The sequence below is a fragment of the Chiloscyllium punctatum genome, chromosome 15, assembly GCF_047496795.1.
Source record: "Chiloscyllium punctatum isolate Juve2018m chromosome 15, sChiPun1.3, whole genome shotgun sequence".
Lineage (NCBI taxonomy): Eukaryota > Metazoa > Chordata > Chondrichthyes > Orectolobiformes > Hemiscylliidae > Chiloscyllium > Chiloscyllium punctatum.
The window spans coordinates 37,540,389-37,554,255 of record NC_092753.1 but is presented as its reverse complement, the minus strand read 5'-3'; the positions used below and the strand labels follow the sequence as shown (position 1 = coordinate 37,554,255).

The window sequence follows — 13,867 nt, the reverse complement described above, 5'->3', positions numbered from 1 at the left end:
TTGAATGCTTTTAAACATCATACTGGCTGAATTAGTTTTGTAAGGACCAGTTTTGATGAGTCAATGATGTTTAGTCTTTGACAGTTATACTTTGATTGGTTTGGAGACGCCGGTGTTGGACTGAGGTGTACAAAGTTAAAAATCACACAGGTTATAGTCCATCAGGCTTATTTGGAAGCACTAGTTTTTTTTTATTGGAATGGCTTAAAAGAATGAAAAAAACATATTTATTTTATAAATCCCTGCAGAAAACTGGTACTAAAAGTGATTTTTTTTTTACTGTTATAAGGACAGTTTAGCTTTGTTTACGTCAAGCAGGCTTCCGATGGTTTCATCAGATGGATTGAATCTTGCATTTAAATTAAAACAACAATGCCACTTGTTGGTTTGTATTTTGCAGTGTAGATCGTAGATCAAAGCAGGGATTTATCATAAGGTTAGTTTGTGTTCCCTTCGAGAGCTGAGAAGAAGAAAAGATGTTTTTATTCTGAAACAAGTGGGTTTGGGACAGTCAAATGGAGTTACTCATTCCCAAACAAAGAACACTAGCGCCAGGGTCTGCCAACAGGACAAAGGCTGCTTAGGTACAAAAGATCCAGCTGTGATGGATGAAAGAAAATAAATAGAAAATGAGTAACTGACCATAAGACCACAAATCTATCAGACCTAGAAGTAGTCCATTCAGCCAATTTCGTCTGTTCAATGAGATCATGGCTGACCTGATAATCCTCAAAACCATTGTCCTGCCTTATCCTGTAACCCTAGATCCCTCGTTGATTAAAGATCTGTTTCTGTCTTGGACATTCTTAAGAACCCAACCTTGATAGTTCTCTACTGGAAAGAGTTACACATATTTGTTGTGATCAGAGAAGAAATTTCTCCTAATCTCTGATTTATGCAGGTGATTCTTTACTCTGGTTCTAAGCTCTCCCACTGGGGGATCAACTTCTCATCATCGATACTTTCCAGCCTGGCAAGAAGTTTGTGTTTCAGCAAAGTATCTTCTCATTCTTCTCAATTCCAATAAGTACAAGTCCAACTTACTCAAACTCTCATCATAAGAAAATCCCTTCCTATTCAGAATCAACCAAGTGAATATTATCTGGATGACCTCCAATGCCGATGTAACTTTATTTTAATATAAAGGGACCAAGACGGTTTGCAGTATTCCAGGGATGGTGTGAATAATGCCTTGTATAGTTTAAGCTAGAACTTCCTATTTTTATACTCTATTCCCTTTGAAATAAAGGCCAACATTTAATTAACTTTCCTACCACCTGTGGAACTTTTGTGATTTACACCAGGTCCTGCAAATCACTCTGTGCCCAGCTTTCTTCAGTCTATCCTCATTTTAAAAAAAAAATTGAATAGTTATATTATTTTCAAAGTACAAAAACAATAAAAGAAGAAATACTGAGAAATTAATTTGATAATGTGTAATTTAACATTGGCTAAGGGCATTTAGTGATATGAGTTTGCCTTACCCAAATCATCAAACTGGAGTATTCATTACAAGGCTACCAACTTACAGGATATTTATTATCTGATCATATTATTAAGAGACCACTTTGAAAAGCTATTCCACTTACCGCTAACTTTCGCAAATTAGCAACCATCTCATTCTGGTCTTTGAAACCAGTTGTCTGAATCTTTTCCACCGATTCCTCTTTCTCCATCAACCATGCATCAAACAGGGACTAAAACAAATCAGAAGGTTTATGTTAAAGACCTTGCTTTTCAAATTGAGGTGATGAGAACACAAGCAAGAACAATTTTTAAGTTAGACTTGCTTCTCAAACCATGCAGAAACCAGATCAGGCCAACAATTGTTGTAGCAATATCTTTCGACTGAAATAGTCCTTCAAAACCAGGAATGACTTGCTTTCAACTCCAATTCCAGGCCTCTGAGAAGGTCAATAGGTCTGAGATCTCTATATGTGGAAAAGTGTTCGCGTTTTGAATGATGCAAATCTCTAGCCATTGATCATAGTCAATGATCGGATAAGGTGTTTTGCTATGGAAACCCATTGGAAAGGAATTCAGTCTCCTGGATGTTCCGTAAAAGGCCATTTTCTCATACATTTCAATGAAGGAGCTCAGTTTCTGAGAGATCATACACAAGCATCACCTGCAGACTGAACGTCTATGACTCCTAATATGCTCTATACTGTGTATGGGTTAAGCAGCGCTGGGTTCAAAGAATTTAACTGTGGCTTGTTACTCATCAGTTTTCATTCTTCAGCCATCGTCTGGAAAATTTAATCACAATCCTGTAAATACTCCATTTAGTTTTAACCATCTCCTCAAGAAAGCGGTGAAAATACAGATCTGGCACAGGACAGAAGGATTGAGTATTATCCCTAATGCTGTAAATTTATAGCTTTATCAATGCCAAACTGACAGGACTATGAAAACAAACTGCCAGTTTTAGCTGTGCAGCATTTTTTCCCTTTTCTGCCACTGGTGTTTATTAATGCTATAGAGTGTTACCAAGGTGAAAAGAAAAAAACGACAGTGTTCCATAATGGGATACCACTGAAAATCCAATCCACGAGTCATGGTTTTTGGGGTGACTTAAAAGTGTATTAAATTTACTTTAATAAAGCCTTACAGAAAATAGATTCTTAAGGGTCATAAGATTTATAGGAGCAGAATAAGGCCATTCGATCCCAATCGATCAAAGCTGATATGTTTCTCAACCCCAATCTTCTGCCTTCTCCCTGTAACCCTTAATCACCTTATTAATCAAGAACTCGTATACCTCTGTATTAAACACATTCAATGACTTGGTTGTACAGCCTTCTGCAGCAATGAGTTCCATAGATTCACCACACTCTGGCTGAAGAAATTCCTCCTCACCTCAGTTCTAAAGGATTGTCTCTTCACTCTGAAGCTGCGCCCTTGGGTCATTGATTCTCCTATTCATGGAAACATCTCCATGTCCACTCTGTCCAGGCCTCTCAGTATTTTCTAAGTTTCAATTAGATTTCCCCTCATCCTTCTCAACTCAACCACTCGTCATATGACAAGCTCCTCATCCCCTGGATCATTCTTGTCAACCTCCATTGCATCCCCTCCAATGTCAGCACATCCGTCCTTAGACTGGGGGCTCAAAACTGCTCATACTATTCCAAATGCAGTCTTACCAGAACTTTATACAGCCTCAACAGTACATTTTTGCTCTTGTGTTCTCGCCCCCTTGAAATGAATGCCAATCAGCCTGCATGTTAACCTTACAAGAATCCTGTACTCGGCCTCCTAAGGCCCTTTGTGCTTCAGATTTCTGAAGTATTTCCTCAGAACACAGTTCACATTTCCGTTCTTCCTACCAAAGTACATAACGTCACACATTTGCACATTCCATCTGCCACTTACTAGCCTATCCAAATAGTTTTGCAGCCTCCCTGCTTCCTCAACATTGCCTGTCCCTCTACCTATCTTAGTGTGATCTTCAAACCTAAAGACAAAGTTCTCAGTTCCTGCACCCAGATCATAAATGTATCAAGTGAATAGTTGTGGTCTCAACACTGATCCGTGCAGAATTCCACAGATCATTAGCTGCCATTCCAAAAAATACCCCTTTATCCCAAATCTCTGCCATCTGCTAGTCAGCCAAACCTTATCCATGCCAGTAGCTTACCCCTAACTCCCTGGATTCTTATCTTATTCAGCAGCCTCATGTGATGCACTTTGTCAAAGGCCTTCTGCAAATCCAAATTGGATATGTATCTAAATTAGCTTGCTGAGCTTGAAAGTTTGTTTTCAGACATTGCCATACTATGTAACATCATCAGTGAGAGTCTCTGATGGGGCACTGGTGGTATGCCCCACCTCTCTAATTATCAGACTTGACTCCTTAAGGTGGGTGATGTCATTTCCGTTTTTTTTTCAAGGGAAGTTAGATGGGATCTAAATCGATGTGTTTATTGATGGATTTCTGGTTAGAATGCCATGCCTCTAAGAATTCTCATGTGTGTCTTTGTTTTGCCTATCCTAGGATGTGTATGTTGTCCCAGTCAAAGTGGTGTCCGTCTTTGTCTGTATGTGCAGAAACTAGTAATAGTGGATGGTGTCTTTTGGTGGCTAGTTAGTGTTCATGTGTCATGGTGGCAAGTTTCCTGCTGGTTTGTCTGGTGTAGTGTTTTTTTTACAGTTCATGCATGGTATCTTGTAAATGACATTAGTTTTGCAGGTAGTATCTAATGGATTCTTTAGGAAACATACAACAGCATCAACAATATCCTGACAGGCATAAACTTAAAGAGACCTAAGGGGCGACTTTTTCACATAGAGGGTGGTGGCATGAGATGCCAAAGGAAGTGGTACAATTACAACATTTAAAAGGCATCTGGATGGGTGCGTGAATTCGAAGGGCTTATAGGGATATGGACCAAGTGCTGGCAAATGGGACTAGATTAAGTTTGGATATCTGGTTGGCATGGACAAAGTGGACTGAAGGTTCTGTTTCTGTGCTGCACATCTCTATAATGTCCACTGGTTCTCCTTTGTGTAACTTCATTACCTCAGAAAATTTTAACAGATTCAGTCAGCATGATCCTCTCCACTTGAAGGGGGTGTGCAGGCTCTGCCCTATTTTACATACACTTTGAAATACTTCGAAGTTTCATCCTTAATAATGGACACTAAAATCTTAATGATGACCAAGGTCAGGTTAACTGACCTATAATTTCCTTACTTCTGCCTCCCTCCTTTCTTAAAAGTCTTATTTTGCTGCTTTGAAGTTAATTTAGCTTTGATAAGACCATCAATGGCTTGGTTGACATAAAAAGAGCTTTATAGTGACAGCTCTAAGCAAGGTGTTAAGATTGACCACAGCCAATATGAAAACATTGGTTACTTCAAGGCACTGAAATGAGATTTTCTTACCAAGAATTAACTTCAATGTGATCTAAGTCTGAACACTAGCAAGGTAATTGGTAGTGTGAGCTACCTGTTCTTCAGTGAAGTACTGCCATTTAAAAAGTATCTCTTGCAATAATACCCAACGCTCTTCGGTCCATTTGCATATAGCTGCCCATCTCTCTCCAAGAATCTGCAACACAAACAGATTATTAAAGGCATTGATTAAAGAAGAATATTTCAAAGTTAAGGTACTTTCCCAAGTCAAGAGATTCCACTTTATATTAAGTTCCATTATGTCGGTCACTAAGGCTTTAGATTTGCTGTATTGATTTGTGGGGTCAACCCTAACACTGACCATAGTCACCAGAACAGACGAAAGCACTGCATTCATCTGGGGACTCCTGGTCTCAGTATACATGAGAGTTTTCAACTGCTTTGCTTGGGAAGCAGTTCTGCCTCACCTTAAATGAGATTCTTCAAGAGTAGGGGAAAGTCTGCAGTAAGGAGATTACTATAATCTTCACAGTTGAAGAATGTTTCAGTCAATCCAAAACTGGAGGGCACAGGTTTAAGTTGAGAGGGGAAAGTTTAAAATGGGACCTGAGTAGCAACTTTTTTCCAGACAGGTGGTGGTACATATATGGAATGAACTGCCAGGGTAAATTGTAGATGCAAGGACAATTATAATATTTAAAAGACCTTTGCACAGACACATGAATAGGAAAGGAATATAGGCCAAACATAGGCAAATGAGACAGGTCCAGTTTAAGAAACCTGGTCAGCATAGACGAGTTGAACTGGAGGGTCTGTTTCTATGTTGTGTGACTCCATGATTCTAAATCAGCCACAATGTGTGGTGATGGAAGGGCTAGGGTTCTGGCATTTGGGCCAGAATTGAGGGATGAACCTTGAAGACAGACTTTTAATATATAGTTTGAAAAGAATTCCTCCAAAGGAGTTGTGTGACTACAACCCATGTTTTCCAACCATGCCAGTGACAACAGACAATAGACAGTAGGTGTAGGAGTAGGCCATTCTGCCCTTCGAGCCTGCCCCACCATTCAATGTGATCATGGCTGATCATCCTTAATCAGTATCCTGTTCCTGTCTTATCTCCATAACCCTTGATTCCACAATCCTTGAGATATCTATCTAACTCTTTCTTAAATGAATCCAGAGACTGGGCCTCTACTGCCCTCTGGGGCAGAGCATTCCACACAACCACCACTCTCTGGGTGAAGAAGTTTCTCCTCATCTCTGTCCTAAATGGTCTACCCCGTATTTTTAAGCTGTGTCCTCTGGTTCGGCACTCACCCATCAGCGGAAACATGTTTCCTGTCTCCAGAGTGTCCAATCCTTTCATAATCTTAATGTGTGAAAAGGAGAACTGACACCAACCAGAGATATCTTTCACTGGCACTTCTCAGGTCATCAGTGGGGATCTCAAAGATGTTCTGGCACCAAACTACCCACCTACTCCCAGTCCCCAACTACTATAAGAGACTGGTCGAATATGCATACACCCTGATCTTGGGTAGAATGGCAGATCTTTGCTCTGGTTTATAAACTAAGAAAAATAGAGAAATATTATAACTTTGTTAGTGATACAACTGTTTTTGAAGCACTGAACAGGTCCTAGAAGGATTACAGCAGTTTGATGTACAGTGTAATCACAAAGGGAAAAGCAAAGATCATGAGGACCTTTGGCTAAACACTATTGTTTCCTTTAGTTGTTAACAATTCTCCATTCTTCGAGATTGTTATTTTTTTTAAAGAACAAAATGGAACTTCATTGCTCACGAGTCTAATTCTCTGGGAATGTTTTACTAATCAAATATTGATAATCCATCATAAAAATGTTGTTAAGAAACCAACTCAAAATTTACATTTCATATATTTACATTTTTAGGCTGCTTTTTTTTATTTTGCTGAACAAAGGTTCCTCTTTAGCAAATGAAATAACACCACAAGGTGGACAATAATGTGAATGCCTCATCAGTACTGACATGATATTACAACAGCTTTGAGGGGTCAAAGGCATAAGTATTTTAGAGTATAAGCTGTATTTGAGACACTAATACACATCTGCAAATAATAAGTAATGGAAAGCGCAGGTATATACAAATCAAGATATTGACTCAGGTTGATGAAAAAGAGGTTTTCCCAGGGTGGCCTGACATGGAGATCAGCTACTTGATGTGAAACAGCATGCAGAATATTTGCATAATTACAAGCCAGATTTGGGGCCAACGAATGCTTGCCAGTATATAGCCTGAAGCAGAGTGCCACACCCCCAACCCCATGCTCCTCAAATAACAATTCTGTGGAATGACTACCAGGTACATGGACAGGAACTCAGAGGTAGCTGATTAGAATGGTAAACCTCAGCAAAATACCACCACCAGCCTGCTATCTGGCAAATGTGCGCTCAGAAACACATTTGGTTCCGATTGGTGTCCCAAAGCTCTCAGAAAAGCCCTGTATATTAATTTTATTTCCCTCCCTATAGATGTAACTAGATGTCCATATTTCCAGCATTTTGTAGCCTTCTGTAAGTCTTTGTGGATTACACAGCATTGTCTGTTACGGGAGTCAGCTATACAAATGAAGAATTCTCCAGGTTCAATTCCTGGAACACATACATGCCAATGTCAGTACTTCACAGACTCTCATCAATTACTAAATCATGCTGCTTTAATCAAGATTTCCTGATCAAAATCAGGACAGTTCAACACAATCTATTCCTTCTGAAGGTCACCTTAGAATACCTTGCAGTTCTCTCTGTACTCTACGGAATTTGCGCACAATCACCTGTCTGATGTTTAGCACTCAGCAGCCAGTGGGAATATGGAAAATTGCTCTCCACAGTGACCCAGTACTTACAAACTGTCAGCTTTTCATACCAACAACCGACACTTGCATAGGTGTGTTCGCACTCGCTGTCAAATGCAAGACTAGCTTACAGTGAAATGGCACCAAATGACATATAAGAACTTGAAACCTTCTGGAGATACACTGCTTTTGCTAATCATGCACATTACATTGGAAAAACTAAATAATACAAAATAATATCAAAGGGACTTGGGCCACAGACAATCAGATAGTGTGCTGATCTGGAATAAAATAGACAATCAAGGATCAGATGTAAGCATGTCAACCAGAAGCTCTTAGCTGTAGCTTCCAATGACAGTGGGGGTGGTGAGATTGGCAATGACTATACAGAACAGCACATAGAAGCATTGTTTCATCTAAAGCTGCCATTATGGAGTTACTGGGCGGGGATAGGTGTGAACACACACCATACAAAGATCGTCCAGCATACATTTCTGATTTTTATCCATGAAGTGTGATGTTGAAATTTTTCTTTTCCGTGTGGGACTTCTCTCTGGTTCAGTATTGTCAGTGCTTCCTATAAGTTGATCCCACATGTAGATATTTTTTAATAAACCTGTTCAGGAAATACTTGTGACACACATCTGAAGCAGGTGGGACTTGAACCCGGACCTAGAGGTGGGGACACTATCACTGCACTACACACTCTCTCCTGGTGAATTTCTTTTAAAAACAATCTGTTCAGATATGTGACGGGGCACCACTGGAACAAATAAGGCTTTAACCCAGGCCTTTTGGCTCAAAGGTATGGACACTACCACTCTACCCTAGGAGCCACTAGATGTTAATCCTATCAAGTCAATGTAAGCATATACAGGATGGCATTGATTGGCCAGCTCCTTGAGCAAGTATACAGAGAAACTTCCTATCACTAGTCTGTTCTGTTATAACATGGTAATTGAGTTTTCATGCGACCTCATGCAATACAAATAATGGGTCGATGGGAAAAAAAAACAGGGTTAGGGTAAACCACCAAAAATAACAGTAAAAATTGAAACAAAAATAATAGTTCGCCTAACATAAACTACAGCACAGTCTAAGTAAATGTTAAAATCATACACTTTAATGAAATAATACAGTAAATTTAACACGATAAGGGGCTTCAGAGTTTGCTGACTTGCAGTTGAGATATGTATTAAAACAGGAGCTGAGGATCATCATCAACACAGACATTACTTTCAGATGCAGCTCTGGGTGCAAGGTTATGACAAAAGAAAATATTTAGTCCGGAAGTGGATCACTGTGGTTCATTGTCCTCAGACTGTTTCTTGGGGGTTGGCTTAAAAAAGGTATCTTGATTTTACTGCATTGCTATCTTTCTTCTGACATGAAGAAGTTGATCATAGGGTGCTACGTAAGACTTTATCCCATGAACTGCTAGCCTGCTGTGTTCTGCATTGTCTTCTAAGAGCTGCAACTGTTTCTCAACCCCCCCTCAGGACAGAAGACAAAAGAGAGGTAGAAAGCTCTCGTGATGCTGCATCCAGGACTTCATTGTCTTCATCTCCAGCTTCAGTTTCCCCTGCAGCAATAAGTTGTTGGAGATCAGCTGTGGGGAGGTCTTCACAATGGGGCTCAAGCAGATCCTCTACTTCCTCAGCCTCCACTTGTTCAAATTCAACTTGCTTTGCAAGAGTGACACAATGTTCTTTGATTGCTGGAAGCTCCTCTGACGGTTCAATGCCTTTAAAATCATGGGTATGGAAACAGGAGTTCACATTTTTAAAAAATCATTCCCCAATTCACCAGTCATTTTACAGCCAAATTGCATTGACGAAACGCATGTTATAAAAGGACAACTTAAATAGTGAAGTGAAGTGGAGTCAAGAGATATGTCTTAAATGTTTCACTCTGTGGATAAATCTATCTCAAGTCAAGACTGTCCTTGGATACTTCCTTCACCAATGGACGACCTGGAGTATACATTAGAAAAGAAATTCCAACAAGAATTAAACACTTGATGTTAACTTGTGTGACTGCATAGTCTTAGAGATGGAGAAATACCCCTCCTTGATACAATCTGCACACTGCAAATTCGCACATGTACCTTTGTGCATTCCTCCAAATTTATAAGAGGCAGAACTGATGAAAAAACAGTAAAGTAAGGTTGATGACTATCCCAGAAGTGGTTTAATTTTGCAGAAATAAATTACTGAATGAAAATAACAAAATTCATGCACAAAATTCAAGTTGTTTTTCAATATTTCCTATACTCTGAATTGGAAGTGAAAAATAGCAATAACAATTTGCTATTTTTCTAAGTAACTGACAGAATATTTATTTTTTTCTTTTCCGATCAGCAATCAACCTATCTTAATTATTTATTCTTATAGCTCTCTTATAGTGACTGACACTGAACATGGATCTTTATTTTCTTCCCTTATTGTTAATTTTGGAGCAAAGCATTAGCTACTCCTGCCTGAAACCTCTGACGAACTCAAATGAATCAACATACCTCAATCCAATTAGCTATGAATCATCGTGGACTGAATATCTAACTTTCATCATTCAAAGGAACAGATTGCATCTCATTCGTACAGGGAATGTGTCATGCAGGCTGTGATCTTATATGATTGCAGAATGGCACAGGATTCAGAGGAAACTAATTTGCATAGTTTTAAAGATTTTTATGTGACACTTTCAACCTCATGCCGTTGCAACTCTCCAACAAGAAACTCAATGTTATCAGGGTATGACTAAAGCATGACCTTTATCAGAGATGTGCACTCCAGTTCCAGGATTCTCAACAGGACATAGAAAATCATTAAACTTGGTTTTCTAATAAGGAGGGAAGGTTAGGTATTTTACTGTACAACATTCCCTTTGAGATCTTCATGAATGAATTTGAATTTCACTGTAAAAACAAATCAGTGTGTATATATTTTGGGTATTTGCAAAGTATTTCAGCAATCTATTCACAAGAATTTTGTGTTGTCTACAGTCACTTGGACAACTGCTGGGGACAACTGGCACCTGCCGGGGTGGCAGAGTGACTCAGTGGTCAATACTGCTGCCTCACAGCGCCAGGGACCCGGGTTCGATTCCAGCATCAGGCGACTATTTGTGTGAAGTTTGCACATTCTCCCTGTGTCTGCGTGGGTTTCCCCCCACAGTCCAAAGATGTGCAGGTCAGGTGAATTGGCCATGCTAACTTGCCCATAGTGTTAGATTCATCAGTCAGAGGGAAATGGATCTGGATGGGTTACTCTATGGAGGGTCGGTGTGGATGCATTTGGACAAAGGGCCTGTTTCCATACTGTAGGGAAGCTAATCTAACTAGCATTTTCTAATTATTGTGTTAAACTGGCTATCACTCAGGTTTGTGGTGGGGTCCATATTAAGTACACTGTATGGCCCTTTACCAGAGGATATTCATTGTATAAGAGCTGTGTCTAATTATATGGAAGTGGAAGGCATTAATTAGGGCTTTAATTGAATACAAAAAGAGACACTCACTGAAATCTGAATGCAATTAAGATGGGAGACACACTCTTGCAACATTTTACCCTGTAAATAAATGACAGCTTATCTAAATATTGGCTCCAATATTCTCCTTTATCAACTGGCTTCTTGGAATCTAAGAGAGTGAAACTCAAAGGTAGAGCCCCCAATTGTTAATTCATCGCAGCACCTGACCTGTCAACAACAGTCATTTAGGAACAAGTTCCCAAGGTGGTGAAAGGTGCTTTCATCTTTCTAGTCTTCATCATACAAAGACAACAAAATTACAGTGTGGGCCAAGGTTATGGCATCCAGCATTGAAACACTTCTGTTTCCTGGTTCACAATATGCATTTTTGCAATACAAGGGTTTCTTCCAGCTGTTAAATCAGATTCAGAGCTACTTATAGCTCAATTAATTATGCAATTTAGTTCTTGAACCTGTATACATTAGGCTATGTTATACATAGTATGCATTACCTTTTGAAGATATGAAAATCAAAATCAATCCTTTCAGATTGAATTAATCTCGCTTCAAAGCCATAATAAAACAAAAGGCTTCATGATGCTGGAGAACAGACTGCAAAAACTCCTCAATTTACTCAGCCTCCTTCAGTAAAAAAGCTCACATCTTCAATACTCAGGATCTTTTTCAGAAATTTGCAATTCAGAGCTGCAACAAAATCATGCTTTTGTACATTTTTGTTGCATTATTCATCATGGAATATCGGACAGCCCAAAATTACAAAAACAATCTTGTCACAGTGAACTCTCAATTGAATTACATATTTTGATGTGTCATTGGCCAGGTTTCAGGATATCAGTTTTCCAAGGAAATCAAATCGAACTGTAAATGGTTATTCCCAAATTCCGCGAATATCAAACAATAATAAAATCTTAACTCAAATCACCTAAATGTATTGGCCCTAGGCAGAGCCCTAAATTCAGGGCGAGTCTGGAACTGTCAGATTTTTTCTCATTTTTGGATAACTGTGTATGTCGGCATGTGTGAAAATAAATTCACTGACCGGTCTCAAATTTGAAAGATGGCCTCATGTGTGGAGTACTGCGAACAACCTATATTGATACATTGATGCAGTTGAATCATAGTTTTCGTCAATCTTCAAAAGAATAAGGGAATGATATGGTCACTGAAACATCTCAATCGTGTACAATAAAACAAAGAACTGCAGATGCTGGAAATCTGAAAAAGAAACAGAAATTTCTGGAGAAACTCATCAGGTCTGGCAGCATCTGTGGAGAGAAAGCAAAGTTAACATTTCGAGTTCAGTGACCCTTCTTCGGAACTCAACCCTCAGAATGGTTACCATTCAATCATTAACTCTGTTTTCTCTCCATCTTAACTGTGTGCTTTTCCTACTTGCAGATGACTTTTTGAAGTCAATTTTCATCTTTGCCATTTGATTTAAATGTAAGATAAATTTCATGCAGGTTCTATAACAGGTCATTGATGAGCTCTGCTCAAGTGGAAAAAGATGAAAGTTATTCACTTCTTTCATGGCGCTTGCACTCAATTGCAAAGCTGCTCTGTTAACTATCAGTTACTGAACCATTAGCAAATGGGTGCATTGAAAACCAACCTGATCTTTATTGTTTCCCATGTTGAATATCAACTCCATGGCATTAAAGTCGGAATATCACCATTTAATATTGCACTGAGTCATACCAAACATCTACGACTAGAGCCACATTCTAAAACCTGACATGGAAAGAAGGCAAACCATGTTCCCAAATCAGCTTTTTTTTTGATCTCCATCAAGTTGTCTTTTTAAGGAAACCTACATCAATACTGAGGGGAATGTTGGCACAGCATTAGGAGGTTGCAGACATTTGATTTGTTCACAGGAAAAGAAATGGAAACTCCGCAGAGATATTATCAGCAGATTTCTTCTCCTGTCCCACTTTCTGGAAACATCCAGCAGGAATAAGACTTCAAAGGTTTCATGAATACACAGCTTTTAACAAAATAAATGCAAGGGGAAACATCGCTTGACTAATCATTAAATATTGCTGTAATAACAAAGTAGTTTTGTCTGTAGCATGGAATTAAAAAGAAAAGCCAGTTAAATTGACAATGTACGCCTTTTAAATGTTTTAAGCAATCAGTGCATGAATATTTTCCTAATTATTTTGGTTGAATTATTCGTCACATTCTTCAGTGAGCATTAATTGAGAGGCATATTGAAGGAGAAATTGGAATTTTGCATTTAGTGCAAAGGATGATCTGGTGTGCACTGAAGGTATGTAAATTATTTTACGGATGAGTGAACATCATAAACAAGGAAGTCTTCTGCTTAGCAGTTAATTACAAATCTAAAACCAGCGTACTAAACTGATAGGGAAATTGAGTCAATATGATATAACTACAGCCTCAGCTTTTACATTGTCAGTCACCTCCAATATGAAAAAGACCAAATCTGACTAAACAATGCCCTGCATTATTCTGAAAAGCTGCTAGAACTTTACAAGACTTTAAGAACAAGAAATATCAGTAAGTCAAATGACTTTGGTTAGATCAAACACACACAATCATTTTCCCAGCACATCTCTCAATTCTCTGTCTCGAGAAACAAATCTCAGTATCACTTTCTTAACTTTGTCCATCTGTGCTTTTCCTTAGTAGCCTATTTCATAACATTATTGTCCTTTCA

At 38.9% G+C, this 13,867-nt stretch overlaps 1 protein-coding gene across 16 annotated transcripts in view; it reads right to left on the bottom strand.

The window, feature by feature from the left end:
- Positions 1 to 13,867, bottom strand: part of dmd (dystrophin) — a 1,983,813-nt gene that overhangs the window by 1,189,048 nt on the left and 780,898 nt on the right. For all 16 annotated transcript variants that reach the window (XM_072585000.1, XM_072584994.1, XM_072584999.1 and 13 more), the window contains 2 exons: positions 4,952 to 5,053; positions 1,590 to 1,697 (listed from right to left, as the gene is read on the bottom strand). In XM_072585000.1, the coding sequence (XP_072441101.1) occupies positions 1,590 to 1,697; positions 4,952 to 5,053 (210 nt within the window). The remainder of the gene's footprint in view (positions 1 to 1,589; positions 1,698 to 4,951; positions 5,054 to 13,867) is intronic.